At 47.0% G+C, this 27,666-nt stretch overlaps 1 protein-coding gene across 1 annotated transcript in view; it reads right to left on the reverse strand.

Moving 5' to 3' along the window:
• Positions 1–27,666, reverse strand: part of LOC125758031 (ras-related protein Rap-1b-like) — an 87,440-nt gene that overhangs the window by 12,401 nt on the left and 47,373 nt on the right. Inside the window, exon 2 of the mRNA XM_049414574.1 lies at positions 1,920–2,093. Within this exon, the coding sequence (XP_049270531.1) occupies positions 1,920–2,093 (174 nt within the window). The remainder of the gene's footprint in view (positions 1–1,919; positions 2,094–27,666) is intronic.

A 27,666-nucleotide genomic window follows, 5' to 3' on the forward strand; every position in this document is an offset into this window, starting at 1 on the left:
AGTAAGACAACGAGAAAGACGACGATTAAATAAACCAATTAAGAAAATATACGTCGAGCCAAAAACGAACGAGCGCAGGAAACGGTTCCTTGAGAAGACAGGGAAGCGGCTAGACTGCCAATTTTAAGGCGAAAGCCTTAAATGCCTTACCAAACGCGAAAACTGACCGGCGTCCCACGTCGGCGTCTCACGTCGGCGGCGTCAACATGAGTGATGCCAAAAATTATCATGTGATCACGTCACCATATGAGGTCATCATTACGTTAAAGATCGCCAAGATTTGTCACGTCATCATGACGTCATCAAATGGCATCATTGCTTGGTAAAGGGTGGGCCGATCCCGGAGGCAGTGCAAAACAAGACGAGGTGCTGAAAGCTTACAATGCCTCTGATCTTGGGGGCACTGCAAAACCACGTTAGTCGCAGAGAGCTTTCGGAGGAGGGTGCGAGAGATTTAGTACATCGACTTAGAAAAAAAAAAGCAGATCGCTTTCGCCTTCGAGTCGACTGAGGCGGATGCATAAGGGACTCAGTGAGTTATTTTATTCAACAGAGCTGGGCTCAACTAGAGACAATTTTAGGGGTGGGTTTCCCTGCGGCTATATTTGTCCATGGCCTTGCCGTTGTGTATCTTTTAACAACTAAACGAAAAGCGCTAGGGTAGACACAGAGGCATGAAAAGTTTCGGGTTGGTGCATATTCGACGTTCCATGACCTTATAAAATTCACGTCACGATATACAAAAATGAGAAAACATTCGTTAATAGCCCAAGGTGGTGGTGCTCATGTGTCTTACGTAGGATAGTATATGTACAGTCACGCGGTCACATGGCTATGGCACAGTTGCCTTAAACTGAGCCAACCTTAATCAGAAATGCAAAGCTCACGTGCATCTACGTATCTCGTAGGTAACTTTGCATTTTTGATGAAGGTTGGCTGAGTTGAAGGTGACTGTGACATGGCCATGTGACCGCGTGACTGTACATGTTTGAGTCCCGCTCTGTTGAATAAACAGTTGATAGTCTAGCTGCTTTCCTGCGTTCGTTTTTGGCTGGATATGTGATTGCTTATTGCAATGCGCCAACGAGCTCAACTATGTGTTAAGAAAACCAGGTCAACTTATTTATTAATAATTGCCGTGCTTTTACGTGCCAAAACTACGGTATGATTATGAGGCACGCCGAAGTGGAAGACTCCGGATTAATTTAGACCACCTGGGATTCTTTGACATGCACCTAAATCTTGGCATACGGGTGTTCTTTGCATTTCGCCCCGATCGAAATGCGTCCGCCGTGGCCTGGAATAGGACCCACGCTCTCAAGATTCGCTTATGGAGGGGCAGATACAGGACATTTTCTAAGGGGTGGGGTGGGGAGGGTGCTGAAAGGGTCCCGATATTCGGCCCCCACCTCTGGAACCACTCGTCTTTATAACTCCTCGAAGCAAAACTACAAGGCTACCCGAGTCATCGTATTAGCGGGCTGCTCTCATAGTCCCGTAAAAAAAAAAAAAAAACATCACAGGGTCGCTTATGCGTTCACCCTAAGATGATTCGAAGGCAAAAGCCATCTTTTTCTTCTCAGTCGATGTAGTGATCCTGCAATGCCACCCACCGAAAGCTATCCGCACCTAACGTTATTTTTGCATCGCCTCCATGATCAGCCCTCCTTTGAACAGGCGATGATGTCATGTGATGATTTCATCTTTGTGACGTCACACTGACGTCATAGTGACGTCGTGATGACGCCACATATTTGGCGATAGGTGATGACACGATGTAGTGATATATCGACGACATCACGATGATTTTTTTTTTTTTTTGCTTCACTCTTGTTGACGCCGCCGACGGTCAATTTTCGCGTTTGATGATGCAGGTAAGCCTCTCGCCTTAATAAAACCAGAGCTGTTTCAGTACGTACCCCTGATCTTTGCGATGAGATGCCAGAGCTGGGCGGCCTCGTGGAAAGATTGTAGGCTGTCGACGGAGAAGACGAGCACGAATCCCCGACCCGAGCGGATGCTCAGTTCCCGCATGGCTGGGAAGTGGTGCGATCCCGCCGTGTCCAGGATGTCCACCGTGTGGTAGATTCCGTCTGCAAGAAGCATTGCACGCGTATTTGTAGTCGATCATGTTTCGTCTAAAGCGGTAACGATGTGAATGGAACGAAAGAAATGAAATAAATTAATGAATGTGGTCAATCGATGTTTATTTCGACGCCACCAAACTCAATGAATGAATGAATGAATGAATGTCGACGAAGACCCTCAGTTTATACTATACCTCAACATTTACATTCAACTCATTTGTCACTTATTGCATACGTACAGAGTGAGCACGTGGACGCATGAAATACGCATGGAAAGAGGTCTGAAAGTCCACCTGCAGTAAGGGTGAGTCCTCCTATTAACTTATACTTTCAAGAAAAGAAAAAGGCCCCTCACATTGCGGCAAGCAATCAAAGACGCGACGTAAGCACATAGGTGTATTATTAATATGAAGCACAGACGTCAGGATATACAGTAGATCGAGCTTACATATGTTGTAACAACGCCACAACCCGACTTTAAGTAAACTGGTGGCCGAATATTTTATAGAGGTTAGTTAGTATCAGTGCCAAGCAGTGTTCCAAGTTCATGACATACCGTTTATGATACGAACGAGCGAGCTCCATGGTGTGCCAAACAATTTTGAAAATTTTATTAGAGTACGTATTTTATGTAGAATTTCATTCCTTCACGAATGTATGAGCAAAGATTCCTATTTTCTATCAGCGAAATGCTCTCAGACAGGTGATAAACAGGAGGGGTATTCTGTAATGGTTCTACTAAGCGGACTGTCAATTTCAGCGCGCGTTATCCTTACAAGCCCCGCGAGAGTGTAACGCAATACCCGAAGAATTAAAACCGTACTTCCAGCGTAAGTTGCGCCGTGTTGAATAATACTTCATTTATGTCATGTCTGCGATGCATCGCGCGCGAAACGCTTTAGTTTGAACTCGTTCTCATATTGAATTACTTTCGAGACCGGCCGCAAGGCAGCACTCTGCGGTTGTTGTTGTTTTTTTTTTTTTCATTAAGGAGCCTCGTTATTTTTTCCCACTACCATACACGCCTGCGAGTTTCCCAATTACCGAAGGCGTTTCAGTGAGGCATTGATAAATTACCGTTTCCTTCTCACATTTCCTCATATCGATCAACGTTTCCGATCAATTTTTCTTTTGCCGTTCCATGCTGTTCGTGTACCGCAGTCTGTTCTCGACAGAAATCAAGCGGGCCGTTTAAGTGTCTTCGCTTTCACGTTACGGTCTTCCGCTGTAACGTGAAACGTAGTCTCATTACAGCAAATTAGAGGGAAATCTGGCGCTAGTCTCGATGAGAGCTGCAACGCACGACGCTTCAGTCAGCACGGGAATGATGGGTAGTGCATGGATTTGCCTAAGCCTCGTTCTTTTCGGGCTACGTGTGGCTCCATGCGACCTGCAGCCGATTTGTCGCAAGACGAAGTTCAGCGGAAGTTCAGCCGTCCCAGTTCCTCACCTTGACTGACCAATCCAAATCGGCTTGCGAGGTTCCCAACGAGCCATTCTTTTATCCGGAACAAAAGCCGAAACACCGCAACAATGAGAGCCACGAGTGCGTTCGAAGCCGCAAGCACAATGACTTGAGAAAATCCATGTACTAACCATCAATCCCATGGTGGCTGACATTGGCGTAAATCCGGAAAAATCACAAGGGGGAACGCAAATCTTGCCATGGTGGCCATCTTGTTGTTACCAATATAGGTTTTATTTCTAATTATATAAAAAATTAAAATCATGCTTTGAAATAAAATGTTCAAAAACGAGCATGGGCTCAGGCCTCACGTAATTGCATTGTGCTATTGAGTGTTGTCGAAAACCGATCGAATGGCAGTTCCAATATCAATGCAGTTTTACACATCTGGGGGGTATTGAACACAGGTACACACGTACTACAACAACAACAACAAAAAAAAACATAAGAAAAGTAGGCGTTCGGAAAAGTTAAAAGCGCTTTACTTGACTGTCAAGCAACTGAAATTTCATGTCTGAAAAATAAATATCAAGGATGGTGAGGGGAAGGGGACACTTGCAAAAGGTGTACCACCCCCAAGTCTGGACACAAGGGGGGTCAGGGATCCCCTGACCACCCAAGATTTACGCCAGTGGTGGCTGAACGATCGCAGCGCCAAAGTTCCCTCTAGTAAATATTGCAGGGAACTGTATGAGTTCGTTAACGCGTATTGACACAGCCCTGAAACACGAACGGTTAACCAACGCCCAAGATGGCGGGAGGAGGAGGGTGAAGAAATCTGTGAACCGAACTACAACGACAAGCTTGTTCTTTCCGAAACAATATATCCTCCTTCGCGAAGCACGTTATCCGAAACTGCGGTTCGCGCCCTTCCAATCGATTTTGATTGCGCGCGTGTCGTGGGCAAAGAGTGGGGGGTCTGCTTTTTTTCTTTTTTTGCTGGGATGGGTACAATTTTCGATGCACCCGGCTCGGAGCCGTCAAGCCATTTTGGAACAACTATTTATACATACACAAGGGGTGGGAATCGATGTTGTTCCTGTTCCGTCATCCTCGCACTCTCTTCTCTGCCCTAAGCCTATCTTTGTTGTGGGGCTTTGATGTAGCGTTTTACACAACGTGCGGTCCTTCTGAGGATTATTATTTCTCGGTAAAGTGGGGCAAGTGATTTCATTGTTTTTGGAGCTGCTTTAGATGGCGGTGATATTGCGTGTGCGAGTGCTCCGGAACGTGTGCACGTGTGTGTGTGTATGTGCGCATTCGTGTGCGATTATGCGTGTGTGCGTGTGTTTTGTGTTTATATGTGTGTTTGTTTGTGCGTGTATGTTTGTGTGTGTGCGTGTAAGTGCTCGTGTTTGCTCGTGTCTGGCCTTGTGCCATAGGTTCTGTACAGCTGTGTAAATACACACACTACACTGTGTGTTCACGTGTGCGTGTGTGCACGGGTGGCTGTGATTGTTTCCCTGCGTGCTTGCTTGCTTCTGTAGCTGTGTATCTTGTTGATCCGTATGTTTGTTTACCACTGTTGCTGTCACAGTTTGTTATCACTGTTTCCTTGGCACGCTAAAAAAGTTTCGCCTCCGCCAAAGCAATGAGCGCTAGCGAGCATTATGCATAACGGTACAGCAAACGCTACGCGTACACATCTTTGAAGGCAAGGGAGCGCTTTTGTGTAGTCAGTGTGTCGGAAGGGAACGAAAACGAAAAAAAAGAAAAAAAACTATATTTTTGACCGGAACGAAAACGTAACCGAAACGTTATCTATTATTTCGTTCCGGAGGGAAACCGAAAAAAATTTGTCGTTTTCGGTTTACGGGAAAACTTGGCGATGTGGAACAACCGAGGTCATGCAACGTGCGCGATAATGCATATCTCAGGGTACAGCGTTATTACAAAGTAAGGATGCGTGGAAATTTTGCGAAAAACGAAAAGAGTGGCAACCAAAGCTGTTTACGGTAACGCAAGTGGATTTTCGTGTGCCTGTCGCAGAGGCCAGCGTGAAGAGCGCATTCTCGGCGCTGAAGTATGTTTTATCAGAACAGCGGTTTCGCATATCATAGAGTAAACTCGATGAGAGGCTGTTTCTGAGGTCATGCTCACTCTCTTGACACACGGCATTGAGCCTGCTCGGCGTAATTAAATTTTGAGAAAATTAAATACTATAATTGAGGGGAGTATACTGTTTTGTGCTAATTGGTAGGAATTCGTGGAATATGGTTACTTGCGCTCCTCTTAACAATGTGTGAAGAGCGTGTTTTAAGGCAGTCCCATGTTCTTAATAAAGAGGTGCTCAAGTAACTATACCACAAATCCTACGCTTTATATTGTTACTTTAACTTCTAAATTTTCCATACAAATAAAAACCGTTACGAACCGTTACGGAACATTTTTTTTCCCCGTTCCGGAACAGAAACGGAACAGAACTTTTTACGGTGGAACGAAACTGAAACCGAGACGAAAAACATTTTGTTCCGACACCATGTGTGTAGGTACCTGTTCTGAGCCGAATAAAATAATGTTTCGATCCGCAAAGCACTCTTGGTTGCTTATGTCACAGATCTGACACGAGAATGCACTCCTGCAGCCTGTGCATTAATCTTCAGGTTGGGTTTGACATGTTAGGGTAAAGGGAGGAACTAGAAAACCAGTACAAATATTGTTCGAATCGTTATTATCAACCGGTATTCTTCGCTACATTTATTTATTTATTTATTTATTTATTTATTTATTTATTTATTTATTTATTTATTTATTTATTTACAATACCCCTAAGGGCCCTCTCGGGAGCTTATTACACAGGGGCGCGAGTACGCACGATAAAGCACAGAAAAAAAAATAAAGGCAATATCGATACTAGTGCAAGAAATACAAATGTCAAACATGTTAAGCAAAACCAAAAGAAAAAGTAAGATATATGAAACATGGAAGTAATACATCTTTATGGCAGGAACATGAATTATAACACAAATATGAAGCTTGTGACATTCATTATGATTGCAGAATAAGTACATACTAGAAGTGGGTAGATGCAGTATTACATTAAAATCACACCGATGCAAAATCTGTTCATGCGTACATAACAAAACAGGTAGTAATATAAATCTAGGTTGAACTGTTTTCATGTAACAAAACTTTAAAAGAAGGTAAGTTAGTTTCAGTTGCTATGCGTGACGGCAGGTTATCCTGGTATATAATATTGTGCGTGGTGTAAATGATTTAGCTTAAAGAGATCAGCGTCAAGTTATGCGTGCTATACATTGTTATCGTGGTCACGCGCGGGAAGACTGCAGGGGGCGAAGCAAAAAAGCGTCGGATGATGGTACAGTTTATGAAACAAGGTTACGCGGGCAAAGTGCCGTCGACGTGACAGCGGTTCCAACTCGGCTCGTTGTTTTCATGCTACGGCGTTCGTGAAGCGGGAGTAATCAGAATAGATGAAGCGAATAGCATGGTTTTTCGAGCATTCAATGTCTTTGATGACGTATGCTTGAACGGGATCACGTATGGTAGAAGCAAGCACATAGCCGGGGGGGGGGGGGGGGGCTCCGAAATTTTGGTGAAGCAGGTGTTCTTACCAAAAATAAATAATGAAAATAGGTGTTTTTCTCAAATATTCAAGGTTTTTTAGCAAGAGCGCCCCTCCCACCAAAAAAAAAAAAAGAATTCCTGGCTACGGGTCTGGGTAGAAGCATATTCAACATTTGGGTGGATGAGTGTTATATGAAAACGTTTTTAAAGTGGTTGTGTGCATGCTTGATGTTACGCTTAAGAAGACCAAATGCTCGGTGAGCTGATGCTATAGGACGGTATTAATATGGCAGCGGCAAGTTAAATCCGACTGAAGACGAACGCCAAGGTACTTGTGAGTTTATGTAAGTTCAAGGCTAGCATTATTGAGCGAGTAGGTTGTGGGAAGTCGAGTGGAATGGTTAGTGCATGCTATTAGATTTATTTTAGACGCGTTTAGAAACATTATTCACAGGGGTCACCAAGCTGTTACTGCATAAAGGTCACTTTGAGCCTTTCTGATATTTTCGTGTTTGTGCAGCATTTGCTTCTGCAAACATAACTGTTGCAGTTAGAGTGCGGCACTTGGGAGACAATTTTTATGGGAAACAACTTTTATGTTATGCGTGGACATTTAGTTTGTGCGAATATTTGTGTTTTGTGAACTTTTCTTTTGAGCGGGCACCTGTTTGTATTGAAGTGCTGGGTCTAAGTTCGTGAGTGCTCCTCAAAATTGTCAAAGTGTACTCTGTCTGGCGATAAAGCTCCGACTTAAATCGTGGTGCAGTCGAAATATCAAGGCAACTACGCGAAAAGGAAACGAATCGCAGACTTACTATTTACAACAAGAAGCAAGAAAAGAAGGAAATTAATAGAAAGAAAGCAGTTGCATCACACAATTAATCAGTAAAGCCGAGCTCTGAAACAACACTACAGCTCACGAGTTTATATTTGGCACACTGTTTTTCCTTTTTAATCGCTCCTAGGACGTCAGAAACAGCTCCCCCTGTGGTATGTTAAAGAGCTATGGACAGGGATAAGGTCATCGGGCAAGGTGGCAGACAAACGTCGGCGAGCCGCTCTCAGGACATTATTCCTGTTCATACCTCCATAGAAAATAGGGTTGCCATCCTCCGTCGGTTCTCATATAAAAGATGTCTACAGCAGAATATAAATGCGAGCGTGAAAGCTGCAACAAACAAGAAACGTTAAGTAGCGAGAACAAAGCTACAACAATAAAAAAGACAACAGCCTTGAAATCTGAAAAGCAAAACTAAGCTTCTATAGAAATAGGCCGACGCTAAGTGTGCCTATAGGACAAGGACAAAGATGTGCGCGAGGGAAGCGGGAGAATGAGAGGGAGCGGCGTTGAACTTATGGACGAAGGTGAGAGAAAACACATTGTGGGAAGCGGAGGGTGTGGGTTCGCGTTTGGCACAAACTGTCGCTCTGATGTGCTAGGACAGAATAGAGCGCCGGCCTGTGGGGAGGACAAAGAAGGAGGGGGTGCATAGTGCATACTGTTGTGCTCCAACGACGACGACGATGCTGTTAATTGCCTCTGGGCGGTGGCCGCCGAGGGGGCCGCCCCGCGCTAATTAAGTCATTAGGAGCAGAGCTCGTCGGTAGCGGTTCTCGTATATATAAATGCGAACGAAGCGCCACAGCGGTCGCTCGGTCGACAACGCGAAGGCCTTGGTAAAAGAATGGAACGCAACACTCGCCGGGCCGATCGAGGCGCGGAATATTCCCAACGGTGCACGCAGCTGTTGCGGTGTTCTTTTTTTTTTTTACTGGTCTCTTCTCCGACGTGATATGAAGCAGGCGTCAGTGAACTGATACGGGTGGCGGCAACAATTTGTCTTGCGATTACGGAATTATTACACTCTTGCATACACGACGGCCGCCCCCGCGTACATTTGTGCGAGATATTTGCCCGATAAATGGCGTATCAGAATGAATGTCCGCGTAATAATGTTGGTGGGTAACAATTCAAGGCAGGGCATTAATCAAAATTTTGTGGCAGTTTGTTTGCCTGAGAGAGAGAGAGTTAGGAAAGGAGGGAGGAAAACGAGAGACAGGAGAGCAGAAAGGTTGGAAGTTCAACCAGACGAGCTCCCTACTTGATGCCCTTAACAACGGATCAATAAATAGAAAATATAGGTAGTAATGGCATGGCTTTCACGCGTTAAAACCGTCCGCCGCGGTGGTACAGTGGTTACGGAGCTCGGCTGCTGACTCAAAGGTCGCGGGTTCGATCCCGACCGCCGCGGTCGCACTTCTATAGAGGCGATATGCTAGAGGCCCATGTACCGTGCGATGTCAGTGCACGTTAAGTGTCAGTGTCGTTACTGCCCAGTATATCTAAATTTCCGGATACCTCCACTATGGCGTGCCTTATGATCATATCGTAGTTTTGGCTCGTAATACTCCAGATATCATTATTACGTGCCAAAAACATTATATCAATATGAGGCACGTCGTAGTGAGGGAGAGGCACACCGCCTACCTTGGATCTGTTTTTCGGCGCTCATGGCAAGGGGGATGCAAAGGGGGGGGGGGAGGGAGGAGTGTCGCCCCCTCCTCTCCCCGTCTTGCGCTTTCACTGTCGCCGCCCCTGTCTACAAACTGCAGAGATTAGCTTTATTATGATACCTATTCTATAAATATTTCTTGGCTAAATTTCACTGTTGCCGTGATGTTCGGTATAAAGCCTAAAGGTAATAAGAATAAACGGCCTAGGCACCGTATGTGGATGGTGCGAGACGCGAATTGTACGAGGGCTAGCCGAGGAGAACGATGCCGTGATGCGCGCCGTCGCCTCGCGCGTCTAATGTTGTTAGGTCACGGGATCAAGCGATCGCTACGGAATGTGAGCGTGCGTCACCACCTGTATGCGCGGCCAACGCGCCCTGTCGCGGAGGTAATTTGCGGCCGTGCCAAATGATGTGTAGGGCGTGTCTAGATGACTAGTGGCTTCAGGCGCGCTGTATTTCCACGCTGCGCAGGGTTGAAGGTCACGTAATTGACGTTTCGAAGAGGAGGGGAACTCTCCACTGCCGGTGATCATCAACGGTCACCTAGTGGCCGCGGCAACGAGTGCTCGCGGTTGTGTAACGATGTCTGTTCATGCTTGCGTACTTGCAGTACCATTTTAGTTAACTTAATTTGTGAAAGAAGGCTTAATGTGGTTTATACGGGTGATAAAACTACAGACTGTGCTTCTTTCGTTTGTCTGTCTTTGCTATCACGATAAACGGTTACACTTTTGGGTGAAACTTCGACTTTTCAACCACTGCTTATCGCTTCAAGCCGCTATCTGTCTATAAACACCCATTTCCTCTCTCTCTCTCTCTTTCGCTTTAGAAATGCAGTGGCCACACGCATTTGTGTGTGTACGTCGCCACACGGTGAGTCATTCAACCACCACGTATGCTTTGGCGCGTTGCTCCTGTAAAGCGTGCACCACCTTGAGCTAGTGAACGTGCAACAGAGCCTGCAGTATTGTGTGTGAGCGCGTGCGTGGGTGTATATATACTGGAATGGCAATCAATTGTGCACCGAAGCTTGCATTTTTGTGCGTGTGTGTGTTTGTGTATCTGGGCATGCGCGGCGTTGGCCACTGAGTGTACAACGAAGCCTGCAATTCTGCGCACGCGTGCGCGTTAGTGTGTGTGTGTGTGTGTGTGTGTGTGTGTGTGTGTGTGTGTGTGTGTAGGGCCCCCTAGGGAGCAGCGAAATAACTATACAGTGACCGTGCAGTAGCTACCGCGTCTGCGCTTTGCGAGGACAGGCGCGCCCCTCACGGTAACAGCCAACAGTAAATAAAACAATAAGAAAGATCCTGGGGTTTTCATATTTTGATGTGAGATGGCATATATTGCCACTGGAAAAATTTCTTCCCTGGAATGCATTTGTGTTTAGGAACGAAGCAGACGTTAAGGTGATCGTTGTAAGCTTGGTCTTTGTAAGCTGGCTTTCTCACATTGTGTGTCGCAGTGATGCTTACTCTTGTCACGAAGCGGAGAATGCGGTCTTGCAGGCGGGCTTGGCGAGCAAACGTCACTTAATGTGCATCTCGATCGCGATGTCGTCGTCGATGTATCGCGGTAGACTTTGCACAGTGGTTTGAACATTGACGTGCGCACTCATTGATGGCATTTGATACTAAATTGGAATCCGCCATGTGACGTCTGTGTCGTCTGCTAAGCAGTTTCGCTGGTCAGCCGCCTTCACAGAGCAGAAAGGCTCACAGCTCCTTAAGACACTGCTAACCGTGCCTTTGAAAAAGGGCTGTTAGACATTTCTATATCTGCTTAACTAACAAATATGCTTAACTGCTTAACTAAAAAATATTTTATTGGACATTCAGCGCGGGCCTGTTCGTTGCAATGTGCGCGTGCGCACAGACAGTCGATAGAACAATAGGGAACACCGGCTATTTAAACGCGTCTTGACACGCTCTCGGCACGGCACGTTGAGAAGACTGGGTGCTAATTACACGGCGCAGCCCGCGTTACCGCCAGTGGTAATCTTCTCGCCTGTAAAACGACGCCACCACCGTGGACGGCCAGTTAATTGCTGTACTGCGAATTAACGCCCGACTATACCTGGGCCCGCGTCCTAAAGCACGGGTGTCCCTTGATGAGGCAACATTCCGAGGAAGCCTCAGTTGCACGTTGAAACTACAGCTCGTGCGATGGCAGGCATCTGTTCACCTGCACGAAATGTGGCGCGCTGGTCGCAGTTAAGCGCAGCTGCCGACTGCTGCGTGGCGGATTATTTCCGTCTGTGCACAGATACCATGCGAAAGAGCCAGCAGTGATTGCATTACAGCCACAAATGACTGCTGGAGCGTAATATTTACTGCATCGGCGTTTTGTTAACTACAAACGTCCAGCATGACCAAATAAATAGCTTAACACGCTGTAAAAAAAGTTTATTGGGTCATGAATATGCGGCAAATACGCAGCGACACGTGTTTTGTGATTACCATTCGCTTCTGCGCTGAAAATCGGGCAGAGAATTTCTTTGTGACTACACTTCTCTCGGTTATACAGATATATAGATAGCGAACGTCTCGCGTCACGTGATTGGCCACTGGCACAGCCGGAATCCTGCCAAGTGTGCGCTCCCTGTTATCTACAGACCCTCGTACGCGCACAGGTGTCCTGCCTTGGTTTATTACAGTTAACGGTGGTCTTGCGACTATGGTACTCGACTGCTGCCCCAAAGGTCGCGGGATTGAATCCCGGCCCGCGGCGGCCGCATTTTTTCTAGTCTTAAGTGAGTACTGTTAATGTAAGTGCGTACTGTACCTAATCTAAGTGCGCACTGTGTACAGGGCTTGAGGTACGTGTACATGGAGGTGCACATTGAAGAACTCCAGGTTGTCGAAATTTCCGGAGCCCTCCACTACGGCGTCCCTCATAATCATATCGTGGTGTTGGGATGTAAAATCACAATTATTGCTTGGTGTCTGGGTACTACTTACGAAGCTCGTGCCTTGGCGATCGTACGTGGTGACGGAAAAGGAGAAATGTAAGGACTCGTCTTTCTTTGTCATTCAGAACTTCAATGAAAACCAACAGACAGTGAATCTAAGGAAGTTTCAGGGAACGTTATTTGTAGTCTTTTAACTGTATTGTAGTAATTATGGTATAAATGTGAAGAAATTGAATTGTACGAAAAGACAACTTGAGCATCGGACGCGTTATCTGAAGGTTGTAGGTCCTGTCCCTACCGGCGACAAATTGTCTTTTCCTACACTTTAATATCTTTATATCGTAACTACTACAATACAGCTTTCACAGCAAGTGGTCTGATTTTCAATAGCGTTACAATCGTCAATACAACGCAGTCTTATGCTTCCCATAAAATAATGGTCGGCAAGCCTGGGTGTATAGCCCAGTTCAGTAAAGAAGAAAAATAGCCCAGTGGTTATGGCACTTGCCTTCGGACCCAGAGGGCCCATGTTCGAACCCCGCTTCGTCGAGGAAACTTTTACCGGAGTCACACGGGTACTTTTGATCGCGATCAGGGTCAATCCGGATCGGAGACGTCAGTCAAATCACAATCTCGTAGCCAGATATCGATGCGCAGATCGCGATCAAAAGTGCCCGAGTGACACCGGTAATATTTGTTTTAGTTATTAGTCTATTAACACTCCTCTCTGGTCAAGTCACATGCGTGACGTAAAGAAGCTTCACCGTAATAAGTTAAATAAATAAATAAATAAATAAATAAATAAATAAATAAATAAATAAATAAATAAATAAATAAATAAATAAATAATCAAACATTGTTTCGTTTACTCTAAAATAGTGTCGGTCTTAAGTAACGTTCAAAGACTTGCAACGAAAAACATAATTGCCCTCGTTCTTTACTAGAGACGCTCAGCCTCTACAGTGCGAGTGCTCATTTAAGTACCGCGCATTAAAGATGAGTAACAATGAGTAGAGCACGTGCACGCGACACAAAGGATACTTCGCTACTGTACCCCCGTAGCAAAAGCGCGACGACTCGGTAAGTTTGCTCACATTGCGTCATCACGGACTGCCGGCCGAACTTTTCCGCTAACTATGCGAAGCAGCAACCGCATAAAAAAAAAGAAAAATGCATTGAGAGGCAGAGCAGACAGTACGAGACGGTGCGAGCTTTAACCCTTATACGCTCAAATTTCCGTTGTGTGCGGCGCGAGAAAACAGCCAAACTACCAGAAAGGAACGCAAGAGTTCCCGCCATAGTGGCGCATTGTAACGAGCTGTCCTGATGATGACGTTGCAAAAAAGAGAGAAAAGAAAAGGAAAAAAAAGGTTTCAGAAAGAGTGGTGCAGGCTTGAAAGCTTATCAGGGGAGCAGCAAATTGCGCAATTCCGCGTTACCCGTGTCGAACTTTTTTTTTGTATCGTGCGTAATTAGGTAGTGCCTTTATTTCGACAGCGGCCGGAAGTTGTTACAAGGTCGCTTCCGTTCAGTGTAGTAATGTTGCGCTTCACAAAAGCCCCTGGGATGTTCTGAGTAACGCGATCGAATGCCAATATGAAGCTCGTTGCTTTTCTTACAATTTTTTTTTCCAATAGTTATCTTCATCAATCACATTACCTTGCAGAAGCGAGTGGAGCATCGTTTCTTTCTCTCTCCCTCTCTTTCTTTTTTTTGCTATTTTCTGCGTCACTCGATCGGTCTCGCTCGGATACCGACGCGCCTTCTCCATGCACTAGATGTTACTTTGCGCTGCACCGCGACCGTGTCGGAACTTATTTCGTTTTTCATTTACTTATTATGTCTTACTTTTGCTCGTTCGTATTGCCTTACTTTTGTCCTTGCAATCCGTTCTTTGTCCGACGACAAAGTGCTGTTATCTTATTTCGGTAATGCACCCGCCTTTCCTATTGTTTCTCCCGTGAGCAGAAGTTTTTTTTTTATCCTTGACCTGAACTTCTCTGTCGTGTTCGGGCTTGTGAGATCGGCTTTCTTGCACAAACACTCCTATTGAGGAGGTGCACGCTTTACAGGAGGCGAGGGTTAATTTTTAGTGGCGAAGCACCTTAGGGTCTCGCCTTGTCGGCGTGTCATGTCGTCATCACGGTTCATCATAAACGGGTATGCACCGCGAAAATTGGGTAAATCCCACTACTCGCCACTGGTCGATATTATGCATACTATGCATATTATGAGTTAAAGGTTCGTCTTTCTTGCCTAAGAAATTACGTTTGGCTTAGCAGCGGTGTCAGAATCCCCAACGAAATTTACCAAGGCGCTCAAGTTTCTTATCTAAAACCAGAGACACAAACGCGCAGCTCTACGGTAAAGTCATCCATTCGAAACACCACCTCTTGAAACATATCTGCAAAGTGATGGTGCGCTAGTGGACCGGTGGCGAGTAAAGCAGTAAAAAGTAAAGATTTTGCTGTGTGAAACACCGGCGCACACTGCATGCTTCGCTCCTCCCCAGGTTTCACGTTAGTGGAGCTGAAACACCCTCCCTTATATGCTTCGCTCCTCCCCCAGTCTTTCTCGCCGTAACGTCACCCAGTGCAAAGTGAGGTTAGATAGATAGATAGATAGATAGATAGATAGATAGATAGATAGATAGATAGATAGATAGATAGATAGATAGATAGATAGATAGATAGATAGATAGATAGATAGATAGATAGATAGATAGATAGATAGATAGATAGATAGATAGATAGATAGATAGATAGATGTTTTTGTCGATGTTTTTTGTGCCAATCGTTATACATTGTTGTTGCGATGTTTAATGCAATAGTCCCGGTTCTCCGTTCGAGTACGTCTTTTTTTGTTTACGCTGATGCAGTCGAGCTCACCTGTCAAGCGCTCGCGCCATCCTCGTTTCGTTTGTCATTCCTGTGCCATTAAAACCATGCGCACACAGCGCCTAACGTCTGAACCTGTCGTTTTGCCGTCTCTGGAGTTGACGGCTCCTCTCATCTGTGGCTCGACGACCGACCCGGAGGAAACGGCCTCCGCTTTGGCGTCACTTGAGGGAGTGCCATTTAATTAAAGCCACCTGCGTCCTTCTTGTCATCTCCAGCGATACGTGCGCCTTTCAAATTCACGTGCCTCGCTTCTTGTATGTTATAGCGGTCTTGAGGGGCGTAGTACATTCTCTATCTGTCTCTGGGAGGAGAACACCTTGATCGAGAAGGAATATATATATATATATATATATATATATATATATGGAACCGTGCTTGTATTTCCAATTAACATGAATCACCAGCTCGCCCCATCAGCCATTCTACCATAGCTGTTACAACTACTTTGCGAAATTATGTTAATTGGGACTAAGAGACAAGGAAGGAAGGAAGGAAACAGAAAAAGGAGAAGGCAGGGAGGTTAACCAGAAACACTTCCGGTTGGCTACCCTACACTGGGGGGTCGGGGAAGGGGAATAGAAAGACGAGAAATAGAGAGGAGGAAAGAAAAAAAAGGGAGAGAGAAGAAATGCAGTGCATTCACTACAGCGTGCGGGATTGCACCACAAGTCAGAGGCGTTCGCATAAGCCCGTCGTGAAAGCCAAGGAAAGTATAGAGGATGGTATTTGTAGTAATTCTGATGTAAATGTGAGGAAAGTAAAGTGAACGAAAAGGTAACTTGCCGCCGGCAGGGACCGAAACTGCGACCTACGAATAACGCGTCCGATGCTCTACGATGCTAATGCTAATGCTACGACTAATGCTCTACGATGCTCTACGCGGACGTAGGCGGAATGCTAGACGCCCGTCTAGTTAGACTTAGTAGCACGTTAAAAGAAAACCCAGCTGTTCTAAATTTGCGGAGCCCTCCACTACGGCGCGCCTCATAATCATATCCTAGTTTTGGCACGTAAAACCCCAGGGATTGCTATTGTTATGTTCCGAATGAGTGTGCGCGCCGGAATACTGCTGCGCAGTGCCGCCAACTGAATTCTGATCCAACTGACGGAGTAGGAAGCTTATGATTGAGTAATATAACAATTATTGTCGTGGTTTTAAGTCCCAAAGCTATGATATGATTATGAGGGGCGCCGCAGTGTAGAGCTCAGGAAATTTTGACCACCTGGTGTTCTTTAACGTGCACCTAAATCTAAGTACACGGGCCTCCAGTATTTTGCGTCCATCGAAATGTGGCCGGGATTCGATACTGCGTCCTTCGGGCCAGCAGTCGAGCACTATAACTTCTAGACCATCGTGGCGGGTAGCTTGTATGGTGGAATATTGCGGTAGTCATCGAATAATGATTTCTCGCCTTCGTGCATCGTAGTTATTCACTTGATTTGACGAAGGCTAACAAGTTTCGCTTTGCTCTTCGAACACGGGGAATTTTATTGGGTGCTGATAACAGTGGTTCGCATGATCTTAACCGAATGCGTTGATCACATTATACAAAACACACATAACATGTGTTTAGAAGAAACGATGCGTTTAGGACAAATGTTTGACGACTTATAGAGTCGATGCACACTCTGCTATTGGAGAGCATTAAGCTGTCCCGGTACAGAAGACAACGACCAGTGAACGGTTCAGACAGTAGATGCTTTTAGCTGAACGTCGCTTGTACTCAGCCCCGTGCAAATGTATAGCGTTCCGAGAGTGTGCAGTGAACTGCATAGATTTCGCATTTTTGACGAGCGCGTCTTGCTGAGACGCGGTAGGCTTGGCTACAAAACGACGGCGAAACCATGTTGACACATCCATAGAGTTTCCTACAATTACCTAGAGGGAACACTGGCGCTGCGAACGTTCAGCCACTATGGGAATGATGGGTAGTACACGGATTTGCCTAATATTCGTGCTTGCGGCTTCGACCGCACTTGTGGCTTCGTGTAATGTTGTTTTCGCGTTTGTTTCGGATAAAAGAATGGATCGTTGTGAACTTTGTGAGCCGATTTGAATTGGTGAGCCTAAAAAGGTGAAGGCGGTGAAGTAGAACTGCTGAACGTTTGCTGAACTTCGTCTGGCAAGAATGCGGCTGAAGGCCAAACGGAGCCAAACTGAGCCGAAAGAACGAAGCTTAGACAAATCCATGTACTACCCGTCATGCCCATGCTGGCTGAAGCGCCATGCGTTGCAGCTCCCATAGACACTAGCGCCAGAGTTCCCTGTATTAAATATTGTAGGAAACCCTATGGACGCACCTGCTCGCTCCGCTCAGTTCACTTCATAAGCGGAGCGAGAGATGCGTTCTACGTTCCGCTGCTCGCACGATCGTTCTGCGCACGCGCACTACGGCACCTTATGCACGTTTTTTTTGTGTAAATCAATAGCACAGGTAGGTCTGACCGGACCGGATCGCAAATGGTCAGCTAAAAATTACACCATCTCCCACTAAAGGGAATCATGCGGGGATGCGAAGCAGCGCATGGGTCGACTTCCGTTCCGTTCCGTTCATCACGGGCACCTTGCCCGATGTTAACGCGTCCTTGCAAGTGGAGCACACCATGAATTCACCGTAGTTGCTGTTACTCGTCCCGAACTCTTGTTGGAGCACGCCACGCGGGTTCATCGCGCGTCTGCAGAATCTCGTTCCCCGACGCCATCACGTGATTGCTGAGAGAGTGTAAGGGGGAGAGGCCGCAGCGTCTTACCCAGCCCCTTACAAAGGCCTGAACGCCCTAGCGCGAGCCAGCGCGTTCTGACTAGGATACAACGCGTTGGTTCATCACGCGTCTGCAGAATCTCGTTCCCCGACTCCATCACATGATTGCTGAGAGAGTGTAAGGGGGAGAGGCCACAGCGTCTTACCCAGCCCCTTACCACGTGCTAGCGCGTGCCAGCGCACATGGTTTTGCCTGCGTTACGCCAAGCTAGGACGGCATACGGCAGCCCGGGCCCCTAAAGTGCTCTGCACGTATCATCATCAAGGCGGTCGAAGAACAAGAGGAGAAAGACTTCTCCCTGGCGCAGTGACATCGTGCGAGATGCCATTTACTTCGACATTTGGTGAATCTTGACTGTTTGCGCTAGATTTGCAGTCGGTGTTCAGGTTCACTGCACTCGAGAACGTTATCGAACATCGAGAACATTCAACATTGCGTCCTTCGACTGATTGCTGACGCATAGCTTGCTTGCGCACCGTGCTTGCTGTTTAACTGGTTCACATGTGTAATAGAAGTTGTGTGTGTACGGTAATTGGAAGTTGTGCGCGACGTCTTGATTCGGAACGCCAGCAGCCGAACGCACGGGCGAATCGGCATGCGGTAGGTAAGGTGCATCTTATCTTACGATACGTAGAAAATAGGCCATCAAAAATTATTGACATCACTACTTAATTGTTTCATTTCCTATTTCTTGTCTCCTTAATATTCCCAACGTTGCAATGAATTTGCAAATATTTTGCTGTGTTCTGACAAACAGTTCTTTTTTTGGCGTTGCCAGCGCGTAAACAGCTGGGGTTCGGTTTCTGCACTGCTGCACTTTTTTTTTTTCATAATGCACTCTTATTAAAACTTCCGCGACACGGGGCTTTATGTTCTTTTGATCAGAAATAGCACATCTCGGAATTTTTAAAGCGCATGCTACTGCAACACAGTATGTATATAGACCTAGGGCTCGCAGAAAATCGACTCCCTCAATGCGTGGGATCTGCCTTTTTTTTGTTTTTTGCTGTGACCATTTCTCACCAACTATACAGTATTTTAAGCGTACGCTCGGTGCAATGCAGCATTAGCAACATTTTTTGCAACAAATGTAAAAATACGCTTGATAACATTGCCTTATACCAAGTTCATCAACGGAGTTCCACGCTTCTGTTTTGTGCAATGCCAAAGATCATGCCACAATTGTCTTCAAAGTATACCAGTAAACAGTTATTATTTTAATAAATCTTCGATTTCGCTCTCGTGCGTGACACGCTTATAACTCGGATAGCATGCGTAATCTGTTCAACAGATCGAGATATAAACAGCCGAGCAAATAGAAAGATGTGTAGTTTTCAATATCGCTGACCATAGCGAACCGAAAAGGTGAAGTATCCTGTCGCATAAGATCTTTTCCAGCAAAGTTAGTGTGGTTCACTGCAGGAAGGAGTGTTATTCGAGGGGGGCGAATTCGTTCAGGGCAACTATGCAGCCACGTAGAACGGCGCTCTTTGACATTAATTTTTCCCACACGGCAAACGAGATTCTCAGAGTAGCTCACCAGTAACGTTCGATTGATAGTGAGCTACTCTCTGGCACCTGCATGCAGTGGCGTAGTCAGGGGGTGGCACACCGGGCCCGTGCCTCCCCCCCCCCCCCCACGAAAAAAATGTCTGCTTACGCCCCTGTCTGCATGACGCGTTTAAAAAAGCGACGAAGTACTTCTGGGGACCGTGGTACTGCTAAATATCCGGCCGCGCTCTGCATTGAACGCGCCTGCACCCAAAGCGCTTGGAAGGAATATGGCGGCGAGAGGTCACGTGATGCGAGTAAGCCAATCGCGTCGGCGGCGGCGCGCGGAATACAGATGCGATACTCTGAAATTTTTCCAGTGATTCTAGTCGCAACAGGGAAGCTGAATCCCCCAGTTTGTCAGGCTATGACCTTTATTTGTTCTTGGCTTAGATGCGAAAGCACCTTATGCTCGGGGCAGTGTCCGTTCTGCGGTGTCCACCCGTACTGCGCATGCGCCAACTCTTCCCGCTCTCCTCTTGTGAGCGTGAGGAGGTGGGGTGGAGAAGGTGGCGTGAGCGCTGCCTGCACTTCGTTTCTCCTCTCCAGTTTGTCTCTCCGCCACAGCTGTGCGCTCGTATATAATGCGGCGCGCGCTCGCTCACGCTGCACTCTCCTTCGCAACGGCGCTATGGACGCTCGCGAAGCTGAACGTAAACGGCAACGCCGACAAGCGTTGCACTCTCCTTCGCAACGGCGCTATGGACGCTCGCGAAGCTGAACGTAAACGGCAACGCCGACAAGCGAATCTCGAAGCTGCGAAGCTGCAAAAGCGCGCGTTCGCTGTGCTTCCGTCATTCTCTCTCTGTGCAACGGTGTGCGAAACGCCATGAACAACGTCGGCGCTAGTTGCAGCGGCAGCGCCACCGCCGCGGAGCAGAGGAAGGCTCGGGAAGCCGAACGTAAACGTAAGCGATAATTCAAACGCCTCGAGAACCACCGTCTCATAAGTCACGTAAGAGAAACAGAAACTCGACGCGCACCCCCCGCGATGCTTTTGCATCCCACCATGGTTGCCCGTAGGGGGACATGATGTGTAATTTTTGTGCAGGTCTTTGTAAGTATTTCTGTGTTTTGCAAGTGTTTTGTAAGTGTTGCTGTGTTGTATCATTGCGCTTTATTTCACACTCTTTGTTAAGCTATGGGGCGACGATATGCTCCTTCGCGACCACGCTGGAACGCTACGGTAACGTTCCGGTGCTGCCGTGGTCCATTCCACCCAGCCACTCGTTCAAAACGCGTATAGGCACCGTCCACTGACCAGAGGGAGCTGCGTCGCTCGCTGTGGGCCGTCTCAAGTTGGCTGATATTGGCCGTTAGGGGCAGGCAGAAAAGAGACGCTCGGTAGCGTCCCCCCTTCTGGCCCGGCCACAGTCTGCACACTCATGCAGAGGCGGAGAGACGCGCATCGCGTTTTATTTTGTCCGTGGGCCGTCTCAACGTTGCTTTCTTTATCCGCTAGGCTGTGCGTTCTGGCGCTGCAGTCACACGTGAGAACTCGACTGCACGGTGCCTATTACTATCACCGCTGCGCTGGAACGCGAGGAGCGTTGCAAGCGCTGCTGCTGTGCGTGACTCGATATTCGAAGTTCGTTTTTTATCTCTGATATTCTTATTTGATCGGGTATGAACTGTTCGCTCGTTGCACGCACATATTAAATGTTCACTGGCTTGCTCGTTTGACCAATCTTCCTGTTGGGCATGTTGCATTAGCGAACATCTCCCTTTCTGGCCCGTTCTCTTTGGTATGTTCCTGAGGACATGTTACAGTTTGCACGTTCCTACTGGGCGCGTTCCATTTCGCATATACCACGCGGCACCACAGAAACCGCGCCATGGATCAACGAAAAATATAGTGCAATTCTGGCACTACCTTCTTGTTAAGGCGAAAGCCTCAGATGCCTCATGAAACGCGTAAAGTGAGGGTCGGCGTCAACACGAACGGTTCGAAAAGTCACGGAGTAACACATTACGTCACGATAACGTCATCTGTCTGTGACGCCAGCATTATTTCACAGATAGCCAAGTACGTGAAGTCATCATGAAGTGACTACGACGTAACACAATATGACGTAACATGATGACGTCATCACATGGCATCGTCGCTTGGTGAAAGGTGGGCCGATCCCGGAGGCTACGGAACACCGCATGAGGTGCAGAGAGCTTCAGGAGGGAGGGGAGGGTTGAGGGAAGGATCCATACAATCGACTGAGCAGAAAAAGGTGGCTTTATAAATGCGAAGCATCTTATGGCAGACTTCAATCCGGTGGTGGTGTGCGGCGTGACCACCCTTACTGCGCATGCGCAAACCGTCTCCCCACACCTCGCCCCATTTTCTCTCTTCTCTCCCCTTTCCCCTCTCCACTCCGCCTCCCATTTCCCCTCTCCACTTTCCCTCTTCCCTCCACTCCCCATTTTCCCTCTCCACTTCCCTCTCCACTTTCCCTCTCCTCTCCCCCTCTGAAACGCGGGCTCGACATGCCGAAACGCTGCTTCGCATCGCCTCATGGTCCCCTTTAGCGGGAGATGGTGTGATTTTTTCCTTCGAGTCATTCTAGGGCGAATGCATAAGGGACCGTGTGACTTATTTACCTTTTCATGTGCATCACTGCGTGTTTAGATGTGTTCGGCTACCTTGTCATACCAGTTCACGGGGATTCATTGTTATAAACTTCTTCCGCGCGAGTTTTGCAACAGGCTTGTTTTTGTTGTTGGTTTGATTGCGCTTATGGTGTCGACGGCGACTTGTGTGCGCGATTATGGAGCGCGTTTGTAATCGGCTTAGAGATCGTGCAAGAAGTATCGAACAGGTGCTTTCTGGCTGTAATCGCATTTCTGGGTGTTATAGCTTAAAACGCTTTGCTGGAAAGTCTTTACTCCGCTCGTGACAAAAGTACCTCGCCACACATTCTTTCTAGTTTTTTTTTCTAGTATTCGGCTAAAAGGCTCTATCTGGGCTTGCAATGGCAGTATATGGTCGCTTGATGTTCGTTACACTGGCGTTGCCATGGAAACCTTATAAGCAAACGGAATATCGTGCTTCTGCTCTTATAGTTCCATCATATTTTAGGGCTTCCCTGCATTGAAACACGGCGCAATACGTAAATACGTAACTCGCTGTCTCTGCATGCATCTGATCTTGGCACTAGCCACATGTATGTTTTTGTTATTATTGCCTGTCAAGTTATATCTTGTGCTACAATCAGCCGCGAAGCCCTATCAGTGCTCCGGCTAGATTTTTGTCACAAGTCCGCACCGAGGCTCTCAGAAAATAAATTGTTCATACAGCAAGGAGGGACCGGGATGGGGAGGGGGGGTCGAAGGATGGGGAGAGGAGGATCTATAAGATACACTGATATGAACAAGAAAAGCAAAAAGATGGCTTCAGTCTTCAAGCGATCTCAGACGTGTCACAGAGGGGGACCGTGTGATACTTTTTTTTATTTTTTTGCCATATACCAACGTATTAATTCTACAAAACGAAGTCAACGTAAATAAGAGAAAATATATTGAGAGTGGACTGTTTCACTCCCCTGCATTAAGAGAAGGACAGGTCTATTGTGCGCTGAAAGCGCTGAACTCGCAGCATTTGTGAAGTAGTCCTGACAGCAAAGGTGTAATATACATGACTTCGTTTCGTAGTCCACCAATCGAATAATGTTGTTTCACCTTCTGTCTACAATGAAATTCAAGAGGCCCGTCAGAGCACATCTTCGTTTGCCTGCGCATGACCATGGGTCGTGTATTCTTGTAATGCGAGGTTGACATCTGTCAAAGCTACTTTATTCATCGTGATAATGGGCTCGCCTTTGATCGTAGTACTGGCGGTATTGCGAAGAGTGCGAATGGAAGTTGAGGTGAACCGTTCCCTCGGGGACAGACCGACGTCGCCCATTCAAGTACACAAAGTAATCTAAGTCGCGCGTAAAAACTGAGACGGAAAACGTAGACGTGACAAGCGGTGAACGTCCGACCAATTTTACTTGGAAACGTACGGTTTAGGTAGAATGATAACCACATCAAGCTAGCAAAAAAAAAAAATGTTGTCTAACGACGAAAAAGTAAGAAAAGCCGAATCACAATCAAGAAAACATGACGTCACAAGCTAAGGCAATGCACAGTGTATGGGTGGTTTTCTTTTACAGCAGTAATTTCTAGCGTCATTAGATATGTCAATTCCTTAACGAGCCGGTGCATGGAACTATAGTATAACAATAACTTGAGGGGCTTTATGATTCGTCCGGAAATTTAGATCACCTGGTGTTCTTTAACGCTCACCGGCGTGCTTACTTGGTTTAACCACAACTGACCCTTTCGGCTGTGTGGTGCTACGTAGAATAGACCTTAAGCAACTAAATTTGTAAGCAGCGGCAATGAAGAGAGGTAAATGATGGTGGGGAACAGCCGGTAGAGACGATGACACACAGAAAGAGAGAGAGAGAGAGGAAAAGAAAGAAAGAGTCTGTATTGTATTAACTGCTGCTGTACAGTACTCACGAATTGAAAGACGACGTCGCTTTTTTTTTAGTATAACGACTTCTATGAGCCACATCTCGTGATAACAGCGTCGTGTCGCTGCAACTTAGGCCGCTTAAGGTAATGGTATGGTATGAATAACTTTACTAAGTTCCTGAGGATTCAATCTGGGCCTGATGCGGGCCGCTCCCACGTCGGGACTAAGATGCCAAGCCCCTCTACCGCCACACGGGCCCTCTGGAAAGCCCTGAGTTGGTCCGCCAGCGCGACACTGCGCAGCATCCTCTGCCACCACTGTTCACCTTGAGAACCATCACTGGCCAACGCCGAGCAGCGCCAGAACAGGTGGTCTAAATCGAGCAAACCCCCACACTTACTACAATAGACTGAAGACCCGCTGTCCGGATTAGTTTATTCATGACGACCGGGTCAGGGCACGTCCGTGTCTGCAGAAGCCTCAATGTAACCGCCTGTGGCCTGTTTAATCTAGAATTTGGCAAGGGGAATGGCCTGCGCGCTAGGTAATAGTGCTTGGTGATTTCCTTGTAGATTAGCAGCTGGTCCCTGAGCTCAAAAGCGGTAGATCCAGCCCCCCCCCCTCCCCCCAGGGAGCGCATGGCACACTAATCCACTTCTATGTGCGCCACCTCGTTGAGGTTACGCGGGGATCACTCCACTAACCCAATGTGCGCTGAGAACGAAGTAAGTGTATGCGACAAGTCCCCTCGGGCAGGCTTTAATCGCAGATCGCGAGTCACTGAACACTAAAACTCTGCCTGAATCAATTAGTGCTAGAGCAATAGCCACCTGTTCAGCGACCACCGGATCCATTGTAATGGTGGCTCTGATGTATTTGTTCGAGTCAAAATTGCGCCGATATGACATGAACTGTAGACGCTGGAAACGAAAGTACGCGCATTACTAGCCTTAAATCTTCGCGTTTCGATCAGTGAGTGCTGTACCTGTACTTGAACATGGATGCGACGCCTGAACTACGCCCTCGGCAGCTCCACTGAAAATGTTGTAAATAGAGAAAGGCAGTGTGTAACGAGGAGTGCGCGAAAGAGCCAAAACGTTAAAACGCTATTGTGTCATCGGTCTTTAGCGTCTGCGCGCCAACAATACAGCGCCCCGACAGTGTAGACAGAAGGGACGTCACCGCTGACCCTTGACGTAATTAAATGCTCGACTCGTACGTACACACGCAGGGCTCCCGCGAAAAGCTTTTCCGCGTGAACCGAGATGACCCCGAAGAGGAAAGAAAGTATAAATAGAGTGATACAGAGAGTGTGGGGCGAAGTGACAGGATAATGAAGGCAGAGGCTTCTGCTCGTGACGTCGCCTTTCTATTGACGTCACGCGCGCGCGCGTTTTTTCGACCAATCAACGCCGGGCCGCCGGGGATCGCCGCCTCGCGGCTGTGGCTGTGTTGGGACGAGGAGACCTCTAGGAGAGGGCGTGTGTAAAGGAGGAGAAGGAGGAGGTTTATAGGACCGCAGGCTGCGTGTGGCGAGACGGGTGTACCTCTGTGGTATTGTGACTGCGGACGAGAGGAGGCTGACAGCGACAGGACGGAAACAGCGGACGTGTCAAGGCGATACAAAAGAGAGAACGAAATAGAGACAAACAACACAAAAACAAAAATGGAAGTGTGGTGACCAGACGGCTTTGCTGCCTTGCGAAGGATGAAGTGGGGTATTGGGACTGGGGGGAAAAACGACGGTGAAATAACGCGACGCACGAAACGAAAATAAAACTATATGAAACGGGAACCTGGAGGAAGAGGATAGACGCGGCGGTGACACGAAAACAAACACACCAACAGGTAAGCAAGCTAACAAGGACATGGATGAATGAAGAGATACAGAAGAAACACAGACGTCGATATGAGGAAGAAGCCTATAGAAGGTGAAATACGAAGTAGATTGTTGTGTCTATCCTGCGATCGGCCAATTGACTGGACTGTATGGAGCGCGCTTGCCGAATGCCGGCGGCCACTATGTTGTAGCTGCGCAAACGGAAGTTACTATAACGTTTTATTACGGAAGACGTGATTGGTCGGCGCTTGGCGCATGCGATACCTATACCTGCTTCGTTTGTTTGTGTTTTCTTTTCGTTGGCCTCTCTGTTTACGTTCTTGCGTAGCATCGAAATTAAGTTTTCTAGACTCAAAAGTCATCAGGGTCGCACTCGCAAAAAAAGTCTTAGTTGGATGGTTTGTGAAAATCTGCACAAGCCTCTGAGAAATCTCTAGGTTGTAGGTAGACAGCTTGTGTACTTGTGGGCCTCAGCTATCTTTAAAGCGGTGCTGTTATTCTTTTCGTTATGCCGTTGCGCGTTCGCAGAAACTATCATCAAGAATGGCCGCTGCCTTTCTAGCGCGTGCAACGCCGGCGCGCGCTCTCTTCTTCATCTTCTGCTTTGCTCCCTGAACATGTGCGCCCGGCGCGCGCTCTCCCGCTGCGCCGATTTGTACAGCGTGGGATGCAATAACTCATGGGCGAGGGAATGAGTACAGAGAGAGAGAGAAAGAAAGAGATAGAAAGGAAGAGAAAGAAAAAGTTTGTCGAAAGAAGTTTATTGACGAGGCGGGATTCGAACCCGCGTACCCGCGATGCGAAGACGAGCATCGTAACCACTCGTCTATCCAGGCACGCTAGCCGAGCGAAACATAGCCTTGTGTAGTATAGCGAAGGGGTGGGAAAGGGAAGCGGGTGTGAGGAGGAGAGAAAGGAGGAGGGGAGAGAGTAAAGCATAGCATGGAAAGAAAGAGAAAGAGAGAAAGCAATGAAAAAAAAAGAGAAAGAAAGACATAGACCGAAACAGAAAGAGATAAAAAGAAAGAATAAGTGAGAAATAGAGAGAGAGAGAGAAGGAAAGGGAAGAAAAAGAAAGATAAACAGAGCGAGAAAGAGAAAGAAATGTACAGAGATAGAAAGAAATAGACAGACACAAAAAAACTGAGAAATAATAGACAGAAGAGAGAAAATGAAAGAAAGAGACGAAGAAAGAAAGAGAAAAAAAAATAAAGATAAGCAAAGAAGGCCACCCAGCTCCGCAGTTCCTTCAGGCTTGGCACTACTTGGCGAAGCTACTTCGGCTCTTTAAATTTTGCCTGCAGAATTTTGGAAACATTCTGTTAGGAAGCCACAATAGACGAAAGGATAGACTTCTCGATTGTTATGTGTGTAAAATGTGTGCGCGTCTGTAAAACCAGTAACATCCCATAAGTCTCTAAGGGACCTCCTGTATACGCCGCAATGTTGGCTGTGAGGAGATGATCGAGCACATTGTATGCCACTGCCCATCCAATCAAACTCAACGACGTGTTCTAGAAGCGAAACTCTATCGTCTTGATGCAAGACTACTTCCATAAAACTAGATCTTGGGAATTTGGCCCACGGTTCCGCGCACGCATAGGGCCGCGAGAGCCCTATTATGGCTACCTGAAGACGAACGGACTTCACGAGCC

Source organism: Rhipicephalus sanguineus, chromosome 4 (genome assembly GCF_013339695.2).
Source record: "Rhipicephalus sanguineus isolate Rsan-2018 chromosome 4, BIME_Rsan_1.4, whole genome shotgun sequence".
NCBI classification, from domain to species: Eukaryota; Metazoa; Arthropoda; class Arachnida; order Ixodida; family Ixodidae; genus Rhipicephalus; species Rhipicephalus sanguineus.